The sequence below is a fragment of the Bubalus bubalis genome, chromosome 8, assembly GCF_019923935.1.
Source record: "Bubalus bubalis isolate 160015118507 breed Murrah chromosome 8, NDDB_SH_1, whole genome shotgun sequence".
In the NCBI taxonomy this organism is placed as follows: Eukaryota; Metazoa; Chordata; class Mammalia; order Artiodactyla; family Bovidae; genus Bubalus; species Bubalus bubalis.
The window spans coordinates 101,061,994-101,089,506 of NC_059164.1; the positions used below are offsets into that span (position 1 = coordinate 101,061,994).

General features: G+C 44.3%; 2 protein-coding genes across 2 annotated transcripts in view; both read right to left on the reverse strand.

Moving 5' to 3' along the window:
* Positions 1 to 2,346: 2,346 nt before the first annotated feature.
* Positions 2,347 to 2,729, reverse strand: LOC102416301 (60S ribosomal protein L36a-like). Its single transcript, XM_006051822.4, has one exon. The coding sequence runs from the start codon at positions 2,727 to 2,729 to the stop codon at positions 2,376 to 2,378; it is 354 nt and encodes a 117-aa protein (XP_006051884.3). The 3' UTR covers positions 2,347 to 2,375.
* CREB3L2 (cAMP responsive element binding protein 3 like 2) overlaps positions 2,527 to 27,513 on the reverse strand; it is a 135,259-nt gene continuing 110,272 nt past the window's right edge. The window contains exons 9-12 of the mRNA XM_006051823.4: positions 17,895 to 17,994; positions 17,490 to 17,616; positions 15,599 to 15,815; positions 2,527 to 13,600 (exon numbers count right to left, since the gene is read on the reverse strand). Coding sequence (XP_006051885.1) covers positions 13,525 to 13,600; positions 15,599 to 15,815; positions 17,490 to 17,616; positions 17,895 to 17,994 — 520 coding nt within the window. The 3' untranslated portion in view covers positions 2,527 to 13,524. The remainder of the gene's footprint in view (positions 13,601 to 15,598; positions 15,816 to 17,489; positions 17,617 to 17,894; positions 17,995 to 27,513) is intronic.

The window sequence follows — 27,513 nt, forward strand, 5'->3', positions numbered from 1 at the left end:
AGAGTAGCAAAAATTAACATCAGTTCACATTAAGCATTTGGTGAGAGTATTCGCAAACAGAAACACATATATTGCAAGTGAAAGTGTAAATTGATAGAACCATTTTGACAAAGCTTGTCTATAACCTAAGAAGGCTTATGATATGTATTTTAAAGTGTGGTGCTCAGAACAGAATGGTACCCCAGGATGGACTGTTCCACACAGGAATCCATTATGTCAGGGCACAGTGGACTCTTGCTTCCTATGACTTGAGGCAGATTCTGACTTTGCACTCACTTCACAACAGCCACATTCTAAAGCATCAACAGAAACTCTAAGAAACAAGGCTAAGCCAGAGCTTCCTCAGTCTATTATTGGAAAGGCAAGGTTTTAGACCTAAAAATAGACATTCCATTATACCAAGTGTTCTGCCTCTATCTGCTACCACCTACTTTATCCTTTTTTCTTTTTTAATTGGAAGATAATTGCTTTACAATGTTGTGTTGGTTTCTGCAGTACAACAACGTGAATCAGTCATAATTATATATATATATATTCCCTCCCTCTTGAGCCTCCCTCTAAATTCTGCCTCCACCGCTGCTGCGATCAGGTACCCAGGAAAGGCACAGGGAGCAAGCCTTACATATGCGAGATGCCACGCAGTCCTGATGGAAGGGCTCCTCTCTGCCACAGCATCCTCTCCCACTTTTCACCCAGGACATGTTCAGCTTCTAAATATATGTTTAATCCCAGCTTGGAAACTGTTTGAAAATTTGGATTCCAAGTTCTGGCTCTTGTTGACAACATCTACCCTTTCAGACATGCAGTGCTACTTGACCTTGGTTTGTGCAAAAACTCAGGTACGTCTAGAGCAATGAAAATAGCATCAGAGACCACTGCAGGCTTGGCGATGTCAGAGGGAGGTGGAATTTGAGCAGAAAAAAAGAAAGACTCACTCCCGGCTAGTCCTTGGTGCCAGCTTTTCATACATCAGTCAGGCAATGGTGGGTGAGAGCAAGCGCCGGGTCATCGAGAAGGTTCTCGGAGCTTCTTTAATGGAGATAATCCAAATGGAACATAGTTTAAGCCACCAGAGACAGAGGAAAGCAGAGGGGAGGCATGGAGTGAAAACACGATGAAGTAAACCACATACCGAATAATCAGATCTCTAGGTCCCATTTCCCACCACGATCCCTGAATACCTGCACAGACAGGACACAGAAACACTCTCCTCTTAAGAAGCTTGAATGGTCCCAGATATCCATATACTACCCTTTGAGAACCCTAACAAGAAACACTAACTTATCATCCTATCTCATTATATAGAGAGAATTCAGTCAGTTTTTTAAACTGAAGCATAGTTGTCTTACTATATATATATATTTAAATATTTATTTGTTTGGCTAGTTGATGTGTGCAGGCCTAGTTGCCACACAGCAGGTGGGATCTTAATTCCCTGACCAGGGATCAAACTGATATCCCCTGCATTGGAAGGCAGATTCTTAACCACTGGACCACCAGGGAAGTCCCTGACTTATTATGCTTCAGGTTTAAAACATAGTGATTCAGTGTTTTTATAGATTATACTCCATATAAAGTTAAATATATTTGTTATACTCCATTGCTATACATGAATGCTCTTTTTTGAGAATTTAAAACATTTTTATGGTGACCCTCAGAAAGACATAACTTTTAAATTGTGACCCAGAACAGCACTTTTATACACAAGTAGAGCTGAAATTAAAGTCATATGTGTTAAATGCTGTTAAACAGTGTTGCTGCTGCTGCTGCTGCTAAGTCGCTTCAGTCGTGTCCGACTCTGTGTGACCCCATAGACGGCAGCCCACCAGGCTCCCGTCCCTGGGATTCTCCAGGCAAGAACACTGAGTGGGTTGCCATTTCCGTCTCCAATGCATGAAAGTGAAAAGTGAAAAGTGAAAGTGAAGTCACTCAGTCATGTCCGACTCTTCGTGACCCCATGGACTGCAGCCTACCAGGCTCCTCCGCCCACGGGATTTTCCAGGCAAGAGTACTGGAGTGGGGTGCCATTGCCTTCTCCGGTTAAACAGTGTTAAACAGCATTAAACTCTACTAAAGGCAGTCTGCTATTTTCTATTTTATTCCATGAAATTGCATTCCATCCCAACCCCATGCTACTCCACTCCATTGTTTCTCTTTTGTAAGTTGGTGATTAAAAATACACAAAATTGATTTCTCAGCCCTGTGGCCCCCAGTTCAAAGAACACTAGGCTAAAAGAAAAGAAACATTTGCTTGCCCTAACTTTCAAATTTACAACTAATCACTGTAGATCATCAGTGTTCTTTTTTTTTTTTTAAATAAGAGGATTTTATTGATGGCATTTTTACTGTCTTCATAATAAAACAAAATATGAAGCTCAAAACTGGATCACTTGGCCCTTTCTCTTCTTATTACCTCCCAGCTCAAAATGCTTGCATCTCTTAATAGCCAGCATTCTCTTTGACCTACAGTTGGGCTCAACACATTCAAGCCTCAGTACAATCTTCTTTGTAGTTTTAGACTTTTTCCGGAAAATCGGCTTAGTCTGCCCACCATAGCCACTCTGTTTCCTGTCATAACGCCGCTTTCCCTGGGCATACAGAGAATCCTTGCCCTTCTTGTACTGTGTCACTTTGTGGGGCTGGTGCTTCCCACACTTCTTACAGAAAGTCCAGCGGGTTTTTGGAACGTTCACCATGTTTGAAAGAGCGATACCAGCACAGAAAGCCATCAGTGTTCTTTTATGTATGGGAATGGGCAACAAAAACCATTCAGGTCTTTGAGAAAGGTTGGTAATACAAAAGAGAGATCAAATGGGGAAAGAAATGTGTGTGTGTGTGACAGTGGTGGTGGTGGAAAACTTCTTATATACATGAAAGAACATAAGAGTCAAAAATTGATATATAAAGTATTAAAGCAGAAATCAACGGGCAGGGTTTGGGTGAACTCCGGGAGTTGGTGATGGACAGGGAGACCTGGTGTGCTGCGGTTCATGGGGTCGCAAAGAATCAGACATGACTGAGCGACTGAACTGAACTGAAAGCATAAATGCATTATATATAGAGAAATAGATGCAAAAAGAAATTTAATTTGGTTACTTCCAAGAAGTAGGACTGGTGGATGGAAAAGATACAGAAAAAATGAACTGCCATTTTTCAATAAAAGCTTTTTAGTACCCTAATTTTTTTAGCTATGGACAATATCACTGCAACAGTATTTCAAAATTTAATTATATTGCAGGAAAATTTTGTCATGGGCTTCAACAGCACTCTTTCCCCCACTCTTTTCCCTGTTATGTCACACATGCAGACTCTTACTTTAACTGGCTTCTTCCAAAGCATCTTTCCTGGTTCAACCTATATGCTCTGTCAAATACTGCCCCTGAGGTAGGACTGCATGGAATTATGTATGTGATACTGCACATACTATTTCAACTGTATTTTATTTTCTGCATTCATTTACAACTTAAACAATCTCAAACCAGGATTTCAAAAGCTGTATTAACCACTGAAAGCATTCAAATGATGGTTAAGACAACAAAGGAAATATTAGGGGAATCAGAGGCACCTTTTCTGTCCTGGTGGTCTCTAAACATGTAGGTGGTTGTATATTTACATTTCTTCTTCGGGTGGGAGGTTTTTTCTTTGAACCAGCCTCAGCACATGGCATCTCTCATATACCCATCAAAGTGCCATCTGTTTTTTTTTCCAGAAATATTGGGGAGGACATTAGTTATGAATACGCTGGCAGCCCCAATTCCTGAATACTTTTCTCTTAAGAGACATTAAACATTTTGAAACAGATTTCTTGGAAAACAGCACAACAGCCTCTCCGGCAGCTTTCATGGTATCCCTCAGTGGTTATTTTTGTTCCTCCATCTAAAAACAACAGCATAGAAGGAGGAGGAGAACACATGGGCTCCTCCTGGGGCCAGAACTCTTCTTTAAAATTGCAAAAAAAAAAAAAAAAAAAAAAAAAATCTAGCAACAGCTGTGCCCACTGGAAGACAACATTAACTTGTGCGACCTGCCCAGACTTATCAGAAAATGAGGGATCAAGTTGTAACCAGCCTCCTTGCAAACGGTGGCTTGGATTATTTTGCAGGAAAGGACTAAGATGAGTCATTCCTTCCTTTCCGTTCCCTGTAGAGACAGGAGCCTTTGGGAGTGTCCCAAATCCTGGATTCAAACTCAGTGCTGAGAATTCTAGGCGAAAGAGTATGCCAGTGCCATCTTGTAAAGTTCCATTAGAGGGGTCATGGATGACGCTATTGTCACCTGCCCCAGATCAGGGACACAGCTCATGGAACTAGGACTAGGCTGGAAATTAGGACAGCTGGTTTGTGCTTCTGCTGTGCACATACTCACTGTGTAACCTAATGTGGAGCCATCCGCATCTCTACAGCACTCACCTCCTCAGCTGAGCGACAGGAATGATAACAATTGCTCCACCTTCCCCATGGATAATCAGCAAGTCACATTAGATGGCATAGGGAAGTGCTTTATGGAAAGCACGGGGTCCTATATAAGAGGGATCATTTAAAAGGTTTTTCATACAAACTTTGAGATAATGAAGATTTTTCTCTAGGATTAAGAACAGAGCCCAGATTGCATTTTTTTCATATAGTCTGCAAATAAAGGCAACTGCTGTATATATGCCTCCTCTGCTTATAGTCCAGGTGCCTCCCTACTCAGCCCTCTCCCTGTCCCTCAGGGTGAAACTAACCACACTCCCCACTCCCACCAACACAGTATTTTTTCCTTTATGCCCTCTCTCATGACTCCCAGAAAGTCAGCCACCACCTAGTCCAGAGGCTGTCAATTCAGATGACAGAAGGACCAGGTGAGTGATATAAATGCATGGACTAGCTTGGGTGTGGGAAATGCGGCCACACAGAGATGGCCTACACCATCTAAGGAGCCACCATTGCTCAGCTCCTAAAATTGCCTGGTCTTCAAGTCTTTCAAGAAAATACAGAGACCTGGAGTTGTATGAGAAATCTTTGAATGTTGAAAGGTTAACCAACAATTTTTAAATGTTTGAATCATCCTAGAGCCAAATCAGAAGCATTTGTGCATGAGTTGAAGGTTTGCAGCCTTTGATCTAGGCTAACTCCTGTATTTTTACAAGTATAAATCCTCAAGTCCTAGAAAACAGCATAGTATAGCTCACAGACTGTGTACTTGGAACCAGTGAAGACCAGGGCTCAAATCTCTCATTAGCAGTTAAATTACCACATGATCATTTGAGTAGGGGTCTTAATTTTGGAACCCCAGTTTCCTCAACTGTGAGAGGGGGTAATTATGCATCCTCCATAAACGTTCTAGAGAAAATGAACAAGATCACAGATAATGCATGAAAATCACCTGGTAGATAATAGGCACTCCGTCTGTGCATGCTCGCGTGTCTAACTCTTTGCGAACTTATGGACTGTCGCCCACCAGGCTCTTCTGTCCGCAGGCATTCTCCAGGCAAGAATACTGGAGTTGGTTGCCATGCCCTCCTCCAGGGGATCTTCCCGACCCAGGGATGGAAGCCGTGTTTCCTGCATTGCAAGCAGATTCTTTAGCCACGGAGCCACCGTGGCTAAAGAATCTTCTTTTAGCCACGGCTAAAGAATCTAAAGGAAGCCCAGGCGCTGTGTCTCCTTTTCCCTCAAGGCCAATAAGTTAACGGTTACGAAGCAAGAGCCCGTAACTTTTATCTCCTGAATCCACTGGTTCTTTTTCCCACTGTATCCCAGCATTCCTTCACCTGGATAGCTCTCGTTTTCAGAGATGTGAGGCATGATTTGCCTAGGAACTGAGCACAGCAGCAGCACTTTATAGACATCTGCTTTCTGATTCTTTCTTTTCCTAAGCACAAGCCCCACCAACCTGTGTAGGTCTCATTTATTTTTTCTGGAACAAAAGTGACAACCAATGTAAAATGAGACAATAAATCTGTGTGACATTGCTCTAAATCATAGTAGGCCCATCTGTGAAACCCGTCCATGAAAAGGCCTGTGAGCCCGAGATCACCCTCTGATTTGACAGCCTGATGCCTAAGGAATATGTTTTAAAATATAGATTTTATTATTATTCAAATACAGGGAGGCCAACAGATAAAGAGATGATTGCTATTGAAAAGATCGTTTGTAAAGAAATTTAAAAAAATAGAAGCTTAAAAAATGTTCATCTTTATCCAGAAAATAATCTACAAGAAGATTCAGATTACCTGCTAATTAATACTAATTGTATTAATTAGCAGGGAGGTGAATCAAGTTGAAAGAATATGGAACATTATCAACATATTCACTAATAAATAGTGAGTATTTTCTAATGTTTCTGTGTCTTCTAGTTTCCCAGCTTCTCCAAGTTGTATGCTATTGTTATCGTTTGTTTTATGCTATTATTATAATTTTTCTATAACATTTAACAGATTTCAATAGACAACGAGTACTTAATAAATATGCAATAATGATTATTAATTAAAGCTGTTGAAAACTTTTAGAAAAGAAAAGGTAGTTTGTAAATTTCAGTTCCCAAGAAGCACCAGGGTTGGTTGAGAAGCAGAGGAGGAAAATTAGGCCAGAAGCTTTACTGTCATTTCTGCAGAAAGGAACAAGCAAGGCAAGGAAAGGAGCTTTAGGGGTGGCTAGTTTAAAGAATTTCAGTGGGCTCTGAGGTGCAGAGGTTGTTTCTAGTGGTCTGGTACCTGGTCGTGGTGATTAGGGCAGGGGGACAGTGAGGTCCTGAGAGCTCATGAAGGAGGTGTTTGAGGAACTGGCTCTGGTTGGCATATGAAAGTTGTGCTTACAGGCAAGCCCTTTACTATGTCTTGGCTACCCCTGTGAGGAGCAGTCCCTTTCTGGGTCACCAAGGTCCCAGATATCAAAGTATTAGGAATACAGAAAATACAAAGGCATGATTAATACAGAGTATCTTCAAACTAGTGAGTATTGCCCCCTCCACACATCCCTGGAAAGATATCAGAATGTCAAAGAGGAAGTTCCCATAATAGGCTCACAGAATAAGAAAGAGGGAGGGTGACTAAAATCCTCCACTGGGAAAGGACCCTTGTGTAGGAATAGAAGAAGAGACGGTCAAGGCACCCAGAGAAGAAAGGCAGCAAGACAGTAATGCACCCAGGAGCTCAAAGAAAGTTTCCATATGCTGCTTAGAAAAAGAAAGTCTTAAGGGTGGGTGGAGCTCCAGGTAAGCGTGGTCCATGGCCTTAGTCTCTTAACATCTTGGCTACTTTTTCTAAGGTTAAATGAAGCCCCACTTTCTCTGAGTGGAGAAAATTAAATATGAATACAGAGACTGCAATGGAATGAAGGTAATTCTGCTTGAGTGCATTGACCTTTATCAACCATTTAACCATAATTTCTGGAGCATGAATCCAATGTTAGGCATACTCTGCGACTGTTCCTATAAAGAAGGATCCTTCTCTTCTGGCTCAGGTCCAGGCCATCATTCTCAAGCATCCCGAGACAGGGAAAGAAAAATAAAATCCATGGAGTTCTGAAATCTAGTTAAAGAATAGTTGTAGGAGACAATGAAAATAGCAGTCAGGCAGCATAAATCTCCAGAGAATATGAGTTTTCTTCCTGTGACTGACTGAAAAAACAATTATATTTCTCAATATTCCTCCAACTGAGACTTGGATTCAGCACTTGATAACATACAAATTGCTGGTTTGAGGCTCTTTTTTTCAATTGCACTAGATAGTTAGGAAAGAATGGCTAGGCACACATGGGCAGATCCAAGCTTATACAAAAAAACTTTTAAAAGCAGAATATCAAGGATTTTCAAGACTGGACAACTTTTTACTATTTAAGAAAAAATATTTTTATTTGCAAGAAATGGAAATACAAAAGCATAACAATTTAAATTCATTTTTTTCCAAACTAAATACAAGTATCCTACAAAGCATTTGCTTTTTTTTTTTTTTTGTATTTACTTAACTATGATAAAGAATAAAAAGCCATTAAAAAAAAAAACAGCGTGATAATGACAGATAATAGACTCACAATGTATTTAGACTTAAATATTACTGGTCTATATAACCTGTTACCAAAGAGAGAAAGCCCAGCCTGTCAGCACAAACATTAAAGCTCATGGTTGATTATAGTCCAGAATCTGTTCAGCATTGTTTAAAAACGGTCGCCCACAATTTGTCAAAGAGTGCTGGTGTTTTTTGTAGACTCAGAAAATATTCCGTCTGAAAGGGAGAGTTGCTGAACAGTGTAGGCCATGGGTCCATGGTGCAAAAAGTTCATGTTCTCAGTCAGCTGGTGAGCAAGCGAGAGGAACAGAGAAACAGCTAAAATTGCTGGTGTTGCTTTCCCAGGATGCAGAGGCTGCTAGCTGTAACTACAGAGGATGGGATGAACGGAACAGATGAACATCTGCACTATGAGGCGAAAACCCCTCAACTTTGCACAGCGGGGCCAGCCCAGGGAGTAGGAGGCACTGCATTCTCCGCCCAGAGGAACTTCAAAGCTTACAGTGTGCTCACGCAGAAAGAGATCTGTTCAACCTAATCCAAAAATTGCTGCACCTCCCCTATCACTTAGCTGTTTATCATCTCATAATAATTAGCTGCCCTTGTTTTCTCTTGCTATAACATTAAAAGACTTATTTAGTATATGTGTGCATGCTAAGTCACTACAGTCACGTCCGACTCTGTGATCCTATGGACTGTAGCCCACCAGGCTCTTCTACCCACCAGATTCTCCAGGCAAGAATACTAGAGTGGATTGCCATCCCCCGCCCCCAACTCTCCAGGGGATCTTCCTGACCCAGGAATCGAACCTATGTCTCTGGCAGCTCCTGCATTACTGGTGGATATTTTTACTGCTGAGTCACCAGGGAATCCCTTACTTAGCACCCAGCATTTACTAAGTGTTCAAGAATTATCATTTTCCTTCCTTCTAGAAACTCAGACATAGTTCCTGAATTTTCTGTTACCCAAAATGACAACATGAAATATGTCCTGTGGTAGGTGGTACTGACCCTTTGGCCATGGAGACATGGAGCCTGAATCCTCAAAGGTACTGGATTCTTCTGTGCCAAGAAAATGTTCTGCTCTGAGGATTTATAATACCTTGAATCCTGGCTGGCCATTTTTTGATGTGACCACACCTTGGAAAAATGGGATTTTCCTAATGGACGTTACTCTGTTTCTTTTCTCCTGATGTATAGATGTGATCAAGGCTCACTTTTTAGGAAACCATTTTTTGAGCCTTTGGAAGTTTCGTCGTCCAAACCCACTTCAATTTAGTACTACAAGGGTGTATACAAAAACTCCCAATGACAAGGTGGCCCTCAGTCATCCTGGATTCAAATATAAGGCACATGTAACGCACAAATGAGTGTCCAAGACAAGGGAGGAATGTATTCTTGTGTGTGTCTATGTGCGTCTATGTGTGTGCCCATGCAAGAGGTGGGGGAAGGGAGGGAAAGAGAGAGCTGGCACTTGGGCCTTTCGAATAGTTACTGATTAATGAAGCTTCGTCAGGCCCCTTACTCCCCAATATCCACTAGGGCCTCTTGCAACACTCTTTCTTGGGAATGAATGACAACTCAATGAATGAATGGATGAGTGAATGAAAGAAGAATCTGAACTGTCTCTGGCTGCTTCACAGGCCTCTACTCTCTCCCAGAGCTGTCCTCCCAGAGGGTCTTATCTGATCACATGTCTCCTAACTCTCTCAGCTAAAAAGCATTCAAAGAAAATGACCTTGACCAGAGCACTACCTGCTAATGGTTTGTCTGCACTGCAAGCAGGAGAGCTAGTGTCTGGAATAAAGACTGGACTCCACAGAACTGAATTACTGACAAGAGCACTTGGCAGAGAAGGGGGAGGCTACAGCCTTCTCCTCCATCTCCCATTTCCCCACGTTAGCAAGGCCGCACGGATGCTCCATCTCCCCGATGGGAAGCGGGAGGTCTCTGAGCGTGCACCCTGTGCACAAACGACATGTGTGTTCAGAGGAGCTGGCCCCGAGGGGCCTCTGATCCTTGTCTTTTGCTCAGTGTGAGAACACACAGGAAGGAGACACAAAGTGCAAAAAAAAAAAATTTTAATAAAACACTTGTGTCAAAAATTCTGGACACTGACTCACTCCCAGAACAAAGGTGAACAAGTTCGACGCTCTTGCTCCAAGGACACATGAGAATCACAGCCCTCTCTTGGCATTCAGGCATGAGGAAGGAAAAAAACCCACGGTATTTATAGTTGGTTTGTAAATAAGTTGCACTAAAAGTTGCTTTCACAATCTGCAAATTAGGTCTCTAAATCAAAATCATTTATACTAATAAAAAGGTTATCTAATTTTGCCTGTACTGGTGTCAAAACCCATCCCCACCTCCTGCCCAAAAGGAGCAACCTAGTTCAGCTGTCAGATTTTTATATAACACTCTCTTTATGTGAGCTAGGCTCCAGAGTCCTAACACTTCACAGAAATCCTTTCTTAAACTTGGCACTGAGGCCTTTCATTTACAGTAGCCATTTCTAAGTGCAAAGTCCAGAGCTGTGAATAGAACCACGCTGGGGAGTCTGGGTTACTCAGGTCTCACCCAGTGAAAAAAGTATGCGTTCTCTGAACTTTTTACAAGACATGTTCTCCACTAGGCTAATCAAAGAAAGGGAAGAGGAAAAGCTGCTGACATGATGGGAAATATATTAGTATATTTATCATGAACATTGATTCTTTATGATTGACGGTTGTGCTAAGAGTCTCAAATTTTCCAAAACTGAGGTTCCAAAGCTGAAAGCCTGCCACTATTTAACATCTTCAGGGCTAACCAGGTATTACTGACTCAGCTATGCTATGGGACGGTTCTGGGGGGAAAACAAATCCACTGACGTTGTGAGCTTAACCCTGGAAGAGAAAATGGGCACATTAACTATTTAGAACCAATGTGGTGTTATCCAACTCTTCTGCATCCTCTGGACTCCATTACATTCTCCTAAAGGGGTAACTGTTTAGTTCCTCTTCTTCGCCTGAGCAAGGAGTGGAGAGCAGAGGTCTTTCTCAAAATAGCAGCAACTGGTCCTTGGGTCCCCTTACAATGGCCATTTGAGCCCTCAGGCTGATGTCCTCAGTCTCTAGACATAGATTCAGTTCTGGAAGAATGGCTGCCCAGAGATCAAGCCCTGCTGTTTGGAGGACTGGAGAGAGTGAGGTCAAGTGAGGAAATAAAATCCTCAAGGCACTAAGTATGGGCCCTAGGTTGTCCTTTGCCTTCTTCCTCTTTACTCAGAAGAAGAGGTTTTCCACTCGGGCTGATCCAGGAGCCTTAAAAACCCAATCTGGTTCCAGTGCATCAGGTGGGTAAGCTGACCCATTCTCACTGACACAGGCAAAGCTTCACTTTCTAATCGTCCAAATACTAGAGTTAATAGTACCTTCTCACCTTCTTAGCCACCCTTGACCCCACCCCATGGGCTGCCTGTGCCTGATAATTACATGACACATTAAAGAGAGGGATGGGTCAGTAGTGGCCCTTGGTTGGCAGACACCAGCCGGACCCAGGAAGGTGTAGAGCAGAAGAGAAGGAGAGAAGAAAGTAGAGAGAAACAGAAGGGAACAGGGCATGTACTAGCAACCCTTCTCCCACACGGCGCAGCCTGTCTGGTCTCACCCTTTGCTGGCCAATGGATGGGACAGTGAGAGGCGACCACTGTGATTCTGATCCAGCTTTACACAGTGCCAAGAAGAGGAACTTGGCCATCTCCCTGTTGGAACCTTCTCCATCACAGTAGGGAGAGAGAGGAATCACTGATGGTGAGCCCTGAAGGTACCAGATCTGCTTATGAGTTTGCTGTTGTTCAGTCTCTAAGTCGTATCTGATGCTTTGCAACTCCATGGGACTGCAGCACGCCAAGCTTCCCTATCCTTAACTATCTCCTGGAGTTTGCTCAGACTTGTGTCCAATGAGTCCACTGCTTATGAGGTCTCATGGCAAATGCTAACGACACCAAATTCTGTGGCTGATATGGAACAGAGGGCCCAGGAGTGGCTTAATCTCTCCTAAGTACAGGTTCCAATGACAAAAGAGATGAGAAAATCAGAGACAAGAGAGTTCAAACTAAAAGTGCTTCAGCTACTTCTAAAAATAAAAAACAAAATGTGAGCAAATTTCTTATACAAAATCTTTTACAAGCTAGGGAAAAACATTTAAGGGGAGCCTTCTACATTATACAATAAAAAGTCTATTTCTATTTCTTATTTGTATGAAAGAGGAAAGTTTTTGTTTTTTTTTTTAAACTACAAAAGTTACTCTTAATCATTAAAAAAAAGAAGTAGGTTGGGGGATTAGGTCGTGTCTCTTTGGGTGAGCTGCAAAGTGGCCAAACCTGACTAGAAGAGGTAAGACACAGATACATGAATGTCACCTGCTCTGACCCCAGGAGCAGGCCTCAGGCCCAGCCTCTGCATGGAGGCAGAAGAGGAAGGGAAAGCAGACGTGTCAGGGGAGGTGGGGAAAACTGGGCTAGCATGGCTGTCTGAAACACCTGGGGTCAGGGCTTCCCTGGCATGGGCACAGGGCAGAAAAAGCACCTGTCCACAGAGCCTCAGACCTGAGCCCTGCTCCATCTTCCCCTCTGAGTTCAGGCTTCAGGAGGACACATGCTTAGGGAGGTTCCCCAACTATAATTAGAAGCTTCCAGCAAAAAAAAAAAAAAGAAGAAGAAAACACAAAACAAAACATGGCCTGGAAGAATGGGGAATCCCAGAGTTCAGGCTGCCCTCTTCGCTCCACAGGCCAACAGAGGACCTTGTGAGCCTGGAGGGGAGGCGTCCGGATGTCTTCAGTGGTCGCCCAGGGAAGCCCCTGCAAGCTAATAAATACTATTTACAAGTGGGGAGGAGAAGCCAGGGAGGCAGAACTAGGGGCGTGTGGGGACACAGACTGTGAAATCCTACAAGCAACATGGTGGGGCAGGTTTGCCTGGAGTAGAGAAGCCTGATTCCTTCAGGCATTGCACTTGCGGCCTGAGAGTAGAAAGGGGCGCCTTGCTCCAGCGAAGGGGCCCTGGGCCGGGGCCCCGGGCAGAGCGGCAGGGGGCGCCCGCGGGGCACCGCAGAGCCAGGCTGAGGAAGGCAGGACGTCAGTCAGTGCTTCGCCAGACTCCAGCGAGCATCCTGGTATTTTTGTGGGGTCTCGAGTGAACAACAGTCAGCTCTTCTTCAAGGAGGCGGTCACACCCACCCCGGTGAGAATCGGGCCGTATCTTTTTGGCACTGTCGGTAGAAACAAGCCTGCTTGTCCCACCCCGACCGAAGATAATTGCCTATGGCAGTAAGCGAGGGACGGGGCGGGATCCTCTGCAGGGAGGGACATGGGACCGGGGGAGGCTCTCTCTCACCGCAGGCGGAAATTCCAGGCCGTCCGTCCTCCCATCCAGAGCCAGGACCACTGGTCCAGGTTTTCATCCAGATTGGGTGGGCAAAAAGGAAAAGCTTATGACAAAAGGTGGTTTGGAGAGGTAAAGGCTAAGTGAAGAGACAGAGGGAGGTGGCGATAGCCTCTTTAAAAGGTGGCGTTCACTCTTCTGTCGAGTTCTACGACTTTTAGTGTCTCATTCCCCTCCAGGTTGGTGCTGACCCTGCAAAGGCATCAGAAGGAGAAAGAAGTCTCACCATCATGCTTGGCAGGATGGCGCAATCACCCCATGACTGGACTCAGCGGGCTGGCCCACGCACGCCTCTTGTCTTCTTCCCTCCCAGCAGCACTTCTCTGTTCCAAGGTCTCCTGCTACCTGCCTGTCCACCGTCCACATTCCTCCTTTATCCTCATGCCAAAGGAGACATCCCAACCCAAAGGATAAACCTGGTGGTTGGATACTGATTCCTTGTACGTTGCTAAAATTACTGTATTTATTGAGGATAAATACCCCATGCTAAACCCTGGGAAGGAGAAAATAAAAGGATAAAGGCTGATCCTTAGTCTAGAATAAACATTTTTTTAAAAAAATTTATATAAAGATGAAACCTTTATAAACATTAAAAGATTCTAGATGAAGGTTAAAAAAACAAACCCAAAACTATCATGAAATAACAATAAATATAACACAGAAAATAAATACATTATTACATTGTGTAACAGCCTAGAACATCTCCTAGGCATTCAGAGGAAGGTGATGAGGACTCTGGTATCAGGGAGACATCCCAGAACAAGAGGGATTTCAATGGGGCCTTGAATAGCTGAGACAAGAAGACTTTTGTCATGAGCCAAGTTACTGAATGGTTAAGTCTTTTCTGGCTCCCAAGAGTAGTCTTCTCTGGCTTCTACAATTCTCTCTAGGAAATAACAGTAATATCTAACCTTGTAAAGTATTTCAAAGGATTTATATGTTACACTTGCCTAGTTCTTAAAATAATAAGTGCTATAAATGTTAAATATGCATATAGAATATAAATATATAAATATATATTTATAATATATATGTATATATACATATATATATATATATGTATATATATAATATATAAAAATATATAAAATATATAAAATTATATATAATTACAAACTTTCCAATGCAGCATTAGGGGAGGAAAGCTAAAAAATTTGAAACAAAAACTTTCCTACTTGTATTGGAATAGAATTATCTCTAGGAGGCACGAGTTCTGCTAGACCACCAACCATACCACGTATAACCAGGATTGTATGCAGACACTCCTTCCCATGTCATATAGTGTACTCAGGTACCTCCCCTGCAGGATACAATCCCCAGCAGTATACAAGTCTTTATGTTTATACAAGGACTCTTCCTCATAACTAAAACAACTCATGGAGAATTGGAGGCAAATATATGTTATTTTCAGTAATGGAAACACAAGAACAGTGCCTCTCAAAGTGTCCTTCAGTATTAATATATAACTATCTAAGTATAATTAACGCATGTTTGCATGTGTGCTAAGTCACTTCAGTCCTGTCCAACTCTTTGTGACTCCATGGACTGTAGCCCGCTAGACTCCTCTATCCATGGGATTCTCCAGGCAAGAATACTGGAGTGGGTTGCCATGCCCTTCTCCAGGGGACCTTCCTGACCTAGGGATCTAACCTGGGTCTCTTACATCTCCTGCCCTGTCAGGCAAGTTCTTTACCACTAGCGCCACCTGGGAAGCTCTATTGCATGTTTATTTCCATGTAAATCATAAAACTACTTATTGACATATAACATGACATATATGTATCTCTAGTTGGAAGGAAGCTTGGAAATGTGCCTTGAGGCAGCATTTGTATAGCAAGTACACTGCTGTTACTGAACTGTATGTTTACTTGTGAGACTCTGAGGAGAGGAAGAAGACAGTGAGGAAGGGAGTCAAGCCCTTTCCCCAATTCTTGGGGTCTCCACTGCCAGCTCCCCAGCGGCATAGCAGATACGGGGCCAGCTCTCACCATGTCTCTTCCCCAGTCTCTGTGAGGGCCAGCTGTTGACAGACAATGGACTCTCCAGAGCCCAGGTGCTGGAAATAGGTCCTGAAAAAGCCAAGGGTTGGACCAGGCCAATGGGAAAGTCTACTCTGCACGCTGCAGTTTGCTGATTCATAACGCATCACTGGGGCCTTAGAGGAGGCAAACCCGTGTCTGTTTGACTTACATGTGCTGCTGCAGCTCCAACAGCACTGATTTCTCCAGGCTGGTCTCATTTGAGATAATGAAATGGGGAAGATCCACGTCCGGCCTGGACTCCAGCCCTTTTGCCCTGAGCAGAGCAGAGCCTCGGTCCCAGCGTCCCAGCTCCCCAGCTGAGGCGGAACTGGGCGGCTCCTCCAGGGGAGAATGTTCCTCATAGATCAGCAGGTTCCTGGATCTCACTGAGAACAAAGTAAAGCAACAGGTGTTACATCACACCTCCCCCTAGATGCTCAGGGCAGGGAGAAGATGATAATTCACTGGTTCTTGTTGCCCAGGACTTAGGGTGCCAACTGGAGTTGGCTTTCTATAAAGGCTTCAGGATTTCAGAGTTTGGTGTGTTGAAAAATGATACCAATTATAAAGTGCTGGAAGAACAATAGAAGAACAAATACACAGGAAGCAAACTGCCACCCCCATTGCTTTGAAAATAAAACTCCCCTCCAGGCCACCACCACCACCCGCTCACAACCATCTGGAGGAGTCAAATATTTGGAGGTGTCCAGACTCAGCTAAAGTAAGCATCCTCAATGAGTAGGTCTTGCACAGAGAGAAGGTACAAGGGCAGAAAACTGTGTTTTCATTTAGAAACTAGAGAGAAGACACAAGGCCAAAGCCATAAATCAAACACCGGAGACACACTCTTTTGTTTTATAGAATAGTTGCATAGCTAGATGGCTTGGGAGCAATTTTCTACAACATAGAAACTTTACTCTCATCAACTTCCATTTAAATTTAGAGATATATTCCCTTGGAGAAAAAAAAAATAGAATTCCCCAGGAGACCACTGAAATTATTTGTTGAAATGCTGGACCTTCTGTCATATACCTGGCAGAGACACACCTACCTCAGATGTTTCAGAACCACAAAATTATGCCTACCCTCAAAATCCAGTACCCCTAATTCCACACTTGTTCTTACTAGTGTATGTATCTATTTCATGATCCCTACATACCATCCCTTTATTTACCATATACTTAAAAGAGATCATTGATCTAGATGAGACTATCACATCTAACACCCGTGTCTCCAAATTCTCTAAATCTTGGGCATTATATTTTGTAACACGGGCTGCTTGTCTCATGTCACTTTACAGATGCTTACTGTGGTAACCTCATTTCCACTGAGTGGAATTCCTTTAAAATGTGATGGAAAATTTACGGCTCCCCCACCCCTTCCCTGCAAATGCACATCCCTCCCCACATCAGAACTCAAAAAGAAGATGTCAGAATCTGCCAGGAACACAGTCTAGAGCAGAAGTCTGAAAGCCATGCACTGTGGAGCTCTAGAGAATTGCCAGTGGTGTCTCAGCCCAGTGTGTGAGGGGCAGAAGGGGAGACCCAACAAGTGGCCTGGGCACCAGACTTCCCATGGCCCTCTTCCTCCCTTCAGTGGGGAAGTTACACTTTTACCACCTTTTAAACATTAGGCTTGCACATGTCAGCAGAAGCCGAGGACACTTCCTGCAAAACCCTGGAGGTCAGAGACATGACAGCTGCTGCACACTCCGTCATTTGGGGGCAGACGCTTGTGTTGATGCTCTTCAATCAGTGTTTATTATGGGACAGAGGGGACAGTGACTTTCAATTGTCTCCTCCCAAGGAATGGATATATATATATATATATATATATGCGCGTTTTTATAGAGAAATGATTTCGAGACCACTGCTCTGTACCCAAGGAGGCTTACGTAGAGCTATTTCAAACCAAGTGATTTAATACAGTCCTCCCATCAGAAAAAAAAAAAAAAAAAAAAAATTAGACTTTCACATAAGACTTATTTCAGAACGTTAAACTTTGAGAAATGAAAGAGAAAAGAAACAAGACACCTCCCCAGCTGCTAAGCGCTGTCTTACCCACGGAGGATGTGTAGGGTTCCTGCAGGGAATGCTGGCTGGGCAGGGCCATCTTGGTGGCAGAAGGATAGGGCCCATAGCCCTGAAAGAAGCTGCCAAATGCTACGGCAAAGCACAGCACCACGACCTGCAGGGTGAGGAGAGAACGTGGGAGCCGTCAACTCCAAGATGCACAGAGCAAACCTGCAGACCTGCAGCTCCTGGGAGGTCTGGAAAGACGACTCTCCTCTGTCAGGCCAGCAGACCGCACCCAGGTCATTCGCTGTCACATCACAGGAGAGAAACATCCTCAGAGCGAGCTGTGGTTCCTCCAAGCCCCAGTACCTGGACATGGCAAGCTGGGGAGAGGCTGGAGCCTGGCGAGCAGGCCGGTTGGTGGCGGCGCTCTTCATCTGGGAAACTCACCATAAGGCATGTGCCAGTCTGCGTGCCGGCCAGCTTGCAGGTGCGAGAAACCTTGCCCATCACCAAAGTCTGAAGCTTCTGCAGCTGCTGCAGGAGAGTTCTGCAAACACAACAAATCAAAACCATGAAGGGCGTCTCAGAGAGAGAACGCTTGTCAGTGATCTCTGCCCCGGGCTCCAGGGAGGCTCCTGTGGCTTTGTGTCTGAATCAGAACACAGTACCAAGAAAAAGGTTCCTCTGATGAAGACACAGACACCACTGTCTTCCAGCACTGGACTCGCAGAGCTTATGGGGCTCAGAATCTGCCCCCATGAGCAGCTTGTCCATTCTATGCTGTTCTAAGAATCACCTCAATGCTCCCAAATCACCCCTGATCATCCTGGGATCTGTTTGTCAGCCACTGAAAAAAAAGAAGCAAGAATTGGTTGGGGATGGTGACACAGAAGAACTCATTTACCCAAGAGAAGAGAAATACCGAAGAAGATGCAAGAAAGGAGAAAAGTGTGGAGAAGGAGATGCCCAGCAGAGAACAAGCGAAGGGGTGGCCAGCAGCATCACTGAGCAGGTGCTCAGACAGCAGATCTAAAGAGAAGGCGAGAGACAGAGAGGAAAACAGGAAGGGCAGGGAGGCCAAACAGCCATGGGCCCCTCAAGACTGTGGTCCTTGAAGGCTCGCAGTACCTCCACAGGCAGAAATGAAGCCCAAATATGAAGGAGCAAAGAGGCCAGCTCAGCTGGACACAGGTTCAGAGCCAGGACCCCAGAAGCCATGCTCTGATGCAGGTTCTGATGTTTCTCCAGGGAAACACAGAGAGGAGGAGTCAAAAAAAAAAAGAGTTCTGCCCCAAATGGGACAACTGCACACAGCTTTAAAAGGGGAAGGGTTGGGGATGAGAATGGTATGTTCTGTTCCGTGTGACATCAGGTCACAAAAGGAGCAGACGGTGACATTCCTTGCAAATTCTGAACAGTGCACCCACAGAAAAGGATCTCCCAGCCCAGGCTCCCAAATTACAGCTTGGGGATGGATTCTGTGTGAGCAGCGTAAAGAGCTGAGGCTGCTCCCTGCCCCCATCCCTCTTCTCCAAGCCCAGGGCCCTCAGCAAAGTGGAGAGATTTTTCAAGCAGATGATTTGTTGAGTCTCAAAGAGTTTCAGAAAATTCATGCTGTGAGGGTGACATGAGAAAGCCAGACAAATTCACCAGAAAACATCAGCAAATCACTCATTGGCAGAAGAATTCCGGGTGTTTGCACATACTGCAGCCCATTTTGCAGACAAGCAAAATATTCCCAAGTCTGCAGCTTCCCTCAACCTTCCCACCCGTGACCAGTACCAATGAAATGAGTTCTCCCAGGTTTAAGCCAGGTGGGGACAGGTTGGCTGTAAGAATGATATTGCTCTAGCAGTTACATGGATGAGAGTAGGGCCAGAACTGGAGCCCACAGCACAGGCCGCACAGGCCTTCTGAACTGAACAACCCCTGTGTGGTTCCACCTACATTTTTACCTTGTACAGTGGTCTTGTGTGTGTGTGTGTGTTTAGTTGCTCAGTAGTGTCCAACTCTTTGTGACCTCATGGACTATAGGTCACCAGGCTCCTCTGTCCATGGGATTCTCCAGGCAAGAATACTGGAGTGGGCTGCCACTCCCTTCTCTAGGGGATCTTTCCCACTCAAGGGATCGAACCCAGCTCTCCTACATTGCAGGCAGATTTTTTACTGTGTGAGCCACCAGGGAAGCCCCAACAGTGGTCTTAATGTAAGCAAAACAAAATCATTCATCCCATTATTTAATATTAAATTCTATTAATATAGAGGTCTTTTTAGTACTTAGTAATATGTTTTTTTGCTTTATAGTAATCTAGAAGTATAACCAAAAGTAGTATAGACTGGTTTACATTTATATATATTCAAGCAATATGTTCTTTAAAAGAATTCTGTGTGTTACTCAAGGCTGAGTAAGACTAATGGTGTGATGACTTTAAATTCTCCTTTAGGGAATTGTGTCATTTGTGACAACATGGGTGAACCTGGAGGTCATTATGCTAAGTGAAATAAGCCAGATAAAGAAAGATAAATACCATATGGAATCACTTACACATGGAATCTTTAAAAAAAAAAAAGAGTTGAACTCATAGTAGAAGGTGGTTGTCAGGAGCTGGGGGAATGGGAGACAGGAAGTTTGGTAAATACAAACTTTCAGCTCTAAAATAAATAAGGTCTGAGGATCTAGTGCAAAATATGGTGACTACAGGTGATAACCCCTGGAGGAGTACATAGCAACACACGTCAGTATTCTTGCCAAGATAATGCCATGGACAGAGAAGCCTGGCAGGCTACCATCTATGGGGTCGTAAAGACAGACACGACGGAGCGTGCACGTGCGCGCGCACACACACACACACACACACATACACACACACAGGATAACACTGTATCATATAATTGAAAATTGCTGAGAGTAGAACTTAAATGTGCTCACCAAAAAATAAAAATAAAACAAGGTAAGTAGGTGAGGTGATAGACGTGGTCATTAACTCAATGTGAGGAATCCTTTCACAGTGTATATGCATATCGAATCATTATGCTGTACACTTTAAATATCTCACAAATTTACTTGTCAGTTATACGTCAGTAAGATAGAAAAAAAATCAGAAGTTTGCAGCTAAAGGATCTTATGATGCAGCAAGTTCCTTTCCTCACGCTTTCTCTCTTCTCCCAAGAACTCCCAAGAGCACCACCTTCTTGCACAGCTGCCTTTTCAAAGCTAAGAGCTGAGTGACCTCTGACACACGCTCCTCCTGGATGAATGTTCCTTCCGGCAGAGCTGACATCTGGCAGGCAGTGGCACGCATTTTATTGACAACCGTCTGTTGTGCCAGCCCCAAAGGCCTCTCTGGGGTCTCCCTGCTATATTTCTGGAAATCCTGGTGGCAGATGCAAAGGCGAGCCCTCAGATAAGAGCCATGTTTGACTGCACGGCACAAACCTTTTCTCTCGTATTCTGGCCTCCTCTCATGTACCAGTTAACAGGCTCTTTGTCAGCAGCTACACTACAGAAAGGGGCCTCGCTGTTTCCTTGGTGGCCTGCTGAAGGCCATGTCTGTACCGCCAGCTGCCACTCCTGATGGGCACCCAGCTTCCATGGGGCACCCTGCTGCCTGCACTGCAGCACCAAGGTGCTGAAGCTCAGCTGTGCTGTGTTTAGGGTGGGGTGGGGGGTCATCCCTTCATCCAGACTTCCATTAGACAGCAGATTTCCACATGTTACCAAAGCCATTCACTTTTGCTCTGAAGTTTTAGGTGTGAATTTTTTAAAAATTTAATGTCCTGTTATTCTGTTTTATTTAGGGGGTGGCTGTACCAGGAGGCAGACATGGGGGATCTTAATTCATCCACCAGGGATTGATTCTGTGCCCCCTGCGTTAGAAGCATGGAGTCTTAACTACTGGACAGCCAGGAAAGTCCCTCTTAAGGTGTTTTTAAAAGTGAAACCACCATTTCCATTTTTACCAACTGTCCCTACAACCTTCCCATCTGTTCCCTGCCTCTTGTCCAGTCTTGAGAGCATGAATCACTGAGGAAACCAGTTCTATGCAATACTAGGAATCACTCCTCCCTTCCAATTTCTGATTGAGATCACAAGGTCTGGGACCCTTTCCCTAGGATGAAGAGTCTCCCAGGAGGCTCAAGAGTTCATCCTGAAGGCAGACCTCTAACAGGCCGACACACCTAAGCCCCGATGGTATAGTGCCTGAAGCTCAAATTGGGCCCCCAGCCACAGGTGTAAACTGCTGCCAGTTTGGACGAAGGACCATCTATCTAGGTCTGACTGGGTGAGCAGGGAGGCCTGTATCTTTAAAGGTGTACGATGCTTTACTTGGCATTCATCAGCACATCCTTTCCAAACTCAAAGGTAATTACGTGCTGAATCCACCGTAAATGCAAATCGTTGTTTAATGGCCCCTGATTTCTAACAGTTTATAATGCAGCTCTTTAAGATAAGCAAACATGTAGTTTCAAATAGATTTTTCAGTTTGAAATTTCTGTGGAAAGCAACAGTAATTTACAATGTGCTGTTCGCTGCTGTTTCTCCTGCTCAGATTAGTGAAGGTAAGCTGGTGAGAAGGCTGACGCTCGAAGGCCCCATCCATCCGCAACAGAGGGATTCTACCCAGGGAGAGCAGGTTAGCTCATCCATCCCCAAAATCGAAATAGATTTCCATGATGTGATAAAGTTTGGGAAATACACAGACATTCACACAATAGAAACACTCATTTTTTGTCATAACCAAAGAAAATTATCAGTGATTGAGTGTCCACTGAGTACTAGAACTTCATACAAGGTACTACATAAATGTCTCAAAGACATGTAACTGGTAACTAGAAGACCAAAGATGTAAACCCAAATCTATGTGACTCCATAGCTCACATACTTTCCAATTCAGTACAGCATGGTACCCCAACCTATAACCTAATAAAATTAATGATCAAAAGACTTCTCAGTTAAGTAGATTTTTCTTAAATCCAGTGACATTAATATCATATTGAGGAAATTCTCTGGTGGTCGCCTGGTTAGGACCCAATGCTTTCACTGTTGAGGCCTGACTTTGATCCCTGGTCAAAGAACTGAGATCCTGCAAGCTGTATGGCATGGCCCCCTGAAAAAATATTATATTGACAATAGCACAGTCAAGAGATATGTCCACTGTTAAACAAGAAAAGATTACTTTAAGCAGTGACTAAACTACAGACAGAAGGGCCACAAGGACTCTGATGGCAATGAGATATGTACTAACAAAGTTTCCGTGATGTTGATACAAATAAAAGCAATAAGGTAAAATATACATTTCTTGGCAGATCTCTGGAAATGACAAGATAAAATGCAAGAGATGGATAAGAGAATAATGGGTGTTCCTTAGCCTAAGTCAAGCGTCAGGAAGTCAAACCTAAGCTTTGTTTAGGAAACTGGAAATTATAAGCCCTGTCCCTCCACTGAGATACCAAGAGAGCTGATGAGATGGCTTCAGAATTACTAAGTCAGTAATATTCACCAGAATAGGGCGATGAACTCTCAGGATAAGAAACCTGAATTTAGATCTCAGTACCACGGCTGTGTGCTTTTCATCATATTACTTAAGCCCTGAGTTCAGGCAGCAGTTCAATGTTCAGCAATGTCCTCTGAACTGCTGCCCAAACTCGGGACTTGAATAATATGGTCAAAGTTAATTCCCTTGACCAGCTAAAAGAATAACGAGAGAATCCCTGTCTGGGGTACTCTGGCTTTGCTGGAACAAATACACCTTTGCAGAGTGCTTGCTGTTTCTTTCCACTGATGACTCTGTATGGGAACGCCTGGGACCTCAGGGCTGATACGCTGGTCTGAGATGACGTGGTACCTCCCTTGGTGGCACTGGACAGATGCCATGCCCTGCAGCACTGGGAGCTCCGATGACAGCTGCTATTCTGCTTGCATAAAGGGCTGGCTGGAGAAAAGGCAGGCCCCAGATGAAATGGAAGAATTATTTTAAAACTAAAGCTATATAAAGTCAATCATAGGACAGACTCTCCAACCGTGCATTCAGAACTCGGTAAAAACTTCTCCTTTATTACTGCACTTTAAATCATCAGTGATCATGGCTAATTATGGCTTAATGAATTCTTGGGCTTCCGGGAGCAAGGTCTTAATTTAGAGAGACGTTTATCTGGGCCAAGAAATTTTTCACAAGTTGTTAAATCGGAGTGTCCAAGGCTCGATTGAGAATGTGGATTTTTGTCCTGTGGTGAGATGTAAAAATAAACTTTACGGCTGTGCTCGCATAGCTCCAAGGAAAAGAGCAGTTGAAGGCAGCTGCCAGCCTCACCCAAAATAAAGCATCACCCTGTATCTTGGGAGATGGATCAAAGGAAATTGGGCAAAACATTCGAAAGTAGCCGACAGTGTGAGACACAGTCTCATAAAAACTGGGAAATGCATCAACAGCCTCATGTGTTTTCTTGTAGTTGGTTTCATTTTGTTTTCTTCTGTTTCTGTTATTTAAGAGAAACAGTGGGGGTGAGAAGAGGAGGGAGCAAGAGAGAACAAGAGGGATGCAGCGGCTGCATCCTGTGCTTTGAACATTCTAGTGTCTAATTTCCCACTGGAGTCAGAAACTGGGACCCAGGGAAAAGGATAAACGGGTGGTTCCCAATTACTTGCTGTGCTAGGAGCTGCCAAGCAGGTCCCCTCTATAAACACACTTTCCATCAAATCCTGTGACACACCTTTCTCAGAAGTGAAACCAGCTGTGCTACGATGTGTGTGCGCACATTTGTGTGTGTGAGTGAACCACTCCGGGCGCATCAGCCTCCCACAGGGATCAAGAAACTTTTTTTACACTGTTATGGAATGACTTAGAGCAGTAAGTTCTAAATTCCAAGTCATGAACCATTCGTGGGCTGTGGAAACAACTGGGGTGTGACTGGTGTATTTTCTAAGGCTGCTGCTGCTGCTAAGTCGTGTCAGTCGTGTCCGACTCTGTGCGACCCCAGAGACGGCAGCCCACCAGGCTCCCCCGTCCCTGGGATTCTCCAGGCAAGAACACTGGAGTGGGTTGCCATTTCCTTCTCCAATGCATGAAAGTGAAAAGTGAAAGGGAAGTCGTTCAGTCGTGTCCGACTCAGCGACCCCATGGACTGCAGCCTACCAGGCTTCTCCGTCCATGGGATTTTCCAGGCAAGAGTACTGGAGTGGGGTGCCATCGCCTTCTCCATGAAACAGAATCAAATAAAACACACACTATCTGAGGGCATCACACATAGTAAATTAGTAATTATCTGTGAAACATTCGTATTAGTTATGTATGTGATGTATGTGTGATGTATGTATATGATGCATGTGTGGTGTATCTGGGTCGTTACACAACATGTAAAATGATATGATCAAAAAGTCTAAGTGTTATTTAACTACAGTGCTTATGCAAAAAAAAAAATTATTATGAGTGACTATTATGTGGCTTCATGATGGAACAGGTAGGCATCCATGTTCTTCTGAAGCAAAATCCCACCTAAAGCCCTCCACATCCACCCCAATCTTCCAGAATTAGTGTCAAAGATCTGAGGGATAGGAGGGAGGTGTTACAAACCTGAAACGTGTACCTCAAAGTCCTTAGTTGGAGAGAGACGAGCTGGTAGGATATATTGTTAATAACAATGCAAAATACTGCATAACAATATTTAAGGAGACTCGTGTGCTAGTTGCTCAGTCGTGTCCAACTCTTTGCGACCCCACGGACTGTAGCCCGCCGGGCTCCTCTGTCCATGGGATTCTCCAAGCAAGAATACTGGAGTGGGTTGCTATTTCCTTCTCCAAGGAGGCTCATGAACTACCACAAAGACTTTTAAATACTAAGGTGCAAACTCTTACACAAAAGATAATCACATTCTGCTAAAATCCTGAACTTTGAATAAATATTCATTTATTTACGACCTTTTACTTAAGTTCTGAAGGCTGTTTATGGGGTTCTGGTCTAAATTTTTAAAAATACAAATTGTCTCCCTTTTCTCACTGTGCAATTGCCACATTCCAAGGAGCTTTATTTTTCAGGGACCAGGAGGCACTTTTGAAATATTCTATCACCTACTTGCCCAAGAACACAAAAAAGAGAGTTCTAGAACGTTTTCTGGGGCTGAAGAATGTCTAACTTCACCATGAAATCATACTAAAATGCCTTTCTAAACTCTCTGGGAAACTCAGCCTTGTATCAACAATCCTTTGAAGTTTGTAATGTTTTCACCTGAAAAAAAAAAAAAAGTTTATACTCTTCACACAGCCAGAAGTTAGAGATAACGGAGAAATGAAAAGTGATTTAAACCAAGATATAGGTCTACAGAGGGTCATTCCTGGACTCGGGTCATTCGTCAGCACTCTAACAGCCTCTCTGTGCACAGCAGGAGAAGGGGACCAGCTGGTTATGGACAGTGGAAGAGAAGAGAAGACATCACACAGGGAAAACCATAATAGCTCGGAGGGAGCCAGCAGACAAAAGTGGTGCAAAGGGACATGACTGTGTGGCTAAACAAACAAATCAGGAGAGGCAGAAAATGACCAAAGCCCAGTGGGCTTGGCTGGAAAGACCTCTCTCAGAAATCGCATGCAGATTGTAAAGAACAAGAAGAGCAGAGACAGAGAGGAGGACTAGAGTTACGAGTAAGGTCAAAGAAGAAAACTAAGGAATCCTTGTTTCTGATAACAACACAAATATAGGTCAGGACAAGCACATCCTTTACTTCTGTGAGGGCCAGGGAAAGGGAACCAGTGAGGCCCACATCCCATGTCGTATATCCTAGCCCTAGCCGGCACACACTGCCTACAGGTACCCCCAAGGCCTGCTCCCTCGAGCTCCCTCCAGGCCAGGTTAAGAGCTCCAGACAGACATATTGCCTTGGTCCTGCTGACTCCTCATCCCACCAGGAGGGGCATGCTAGGGGAACCGGAGCAGGCCCCCTAAAATGTGGGTCCCGAGTAGGGCCCTCTCATTCGGATCCAAGGTCGGCCCTGTGATGGGGAAGGCATTGGTCCTTGGAAAGAGCGCACAACAGGGGTAGGAGTGACTGAGGAAGGGACCATTGGAAAAATGAACTGCCTGAGTCCCAGTTCCTGTCTTACCTCTAAATGTCTGGATGACCTTAACCTCACCAGCCCTCAGTTGCCCACACTGTGAAATGAAGTGATTAGCAGTTAAATGAGATGATCTCTAAAGTATTTTTCAAGTCTGAGCTCCAGATATGAGGGCTCTAATATCCAGAGCTGGTTGCAACACTGGTCTCTCCATTGATTGCCAGGCTTGATTCAGCCGATCTGGATGACTAGGCAGGTGTCCCCTTCCTCTCTCATTGTTCCACATGTGACCCTCTCAAAGATGCGAGATCAGTCAAAGACGACAACCATCTCCGATGGAGGAGGACCAGTCTTCGATCAAGAATATATGAGTGGCTGCACTCCCCTGCTAGAACCTCCAAACAAGCTGTCACGTCTAAGCTCCTATGAGTCTACAAATCAGCCCTGTAGATGCTCAAGGCTTGTAGACAAGAAAGGAGCAAACTGAGCCACAGATGCCTACAACGAATGGGCTAGTCGAATCACTTGTGTAGAAGAAAAGGCTATAAAGCGGGGGAAAGACAGGGTCTCTCAAGAATGAGTCATGCAGCTTGGAGACGAATGAGAAGCAAGGAAGGCCAGCAGACATCACACGCAGTCTCACCTGGACTTTGTAAAAGCAAAAGTATTTCCCGACTGAGCACAGGAAGGAGGGCCCCCTGGGAAACCATCTCTCTCTGGCTCACACATTTCCTGGTGGTAGGCGATTAGCAGATCGCCTTACAGACAAGTGTGAAGGTGACTTCCCACTGCTCCAGCTGCCCAAGGTTCCAGTGGTAAAGGCTGCAGAAGTCTCCTCTTCTGTCCCCACCCCCTTCCAGCTTGCTGAGCTCAAGCAAAAGGGCCTTTTCACCTTGAAGCCAGTAACATGCTACCTGGCTGCTGCTGGGGCCAGTACTACCCTAAGATTCAGGACTGACTCCAGCTTCGAGTGCTCCTTCTCATCTGGATAGATGAAAGTCCTTGTGGGGTAGAGCATGG

Bases quoted from the DNA above. Each gene is read 5' to 3' on its own strand.
- LOC102416301 (XM_006051822.4), bottom strand. From the start codon at position 2,729: ATGGCTTTCTGTGCTGGTATCGCTCTTTCAAACATGGTGAACGTTCCA.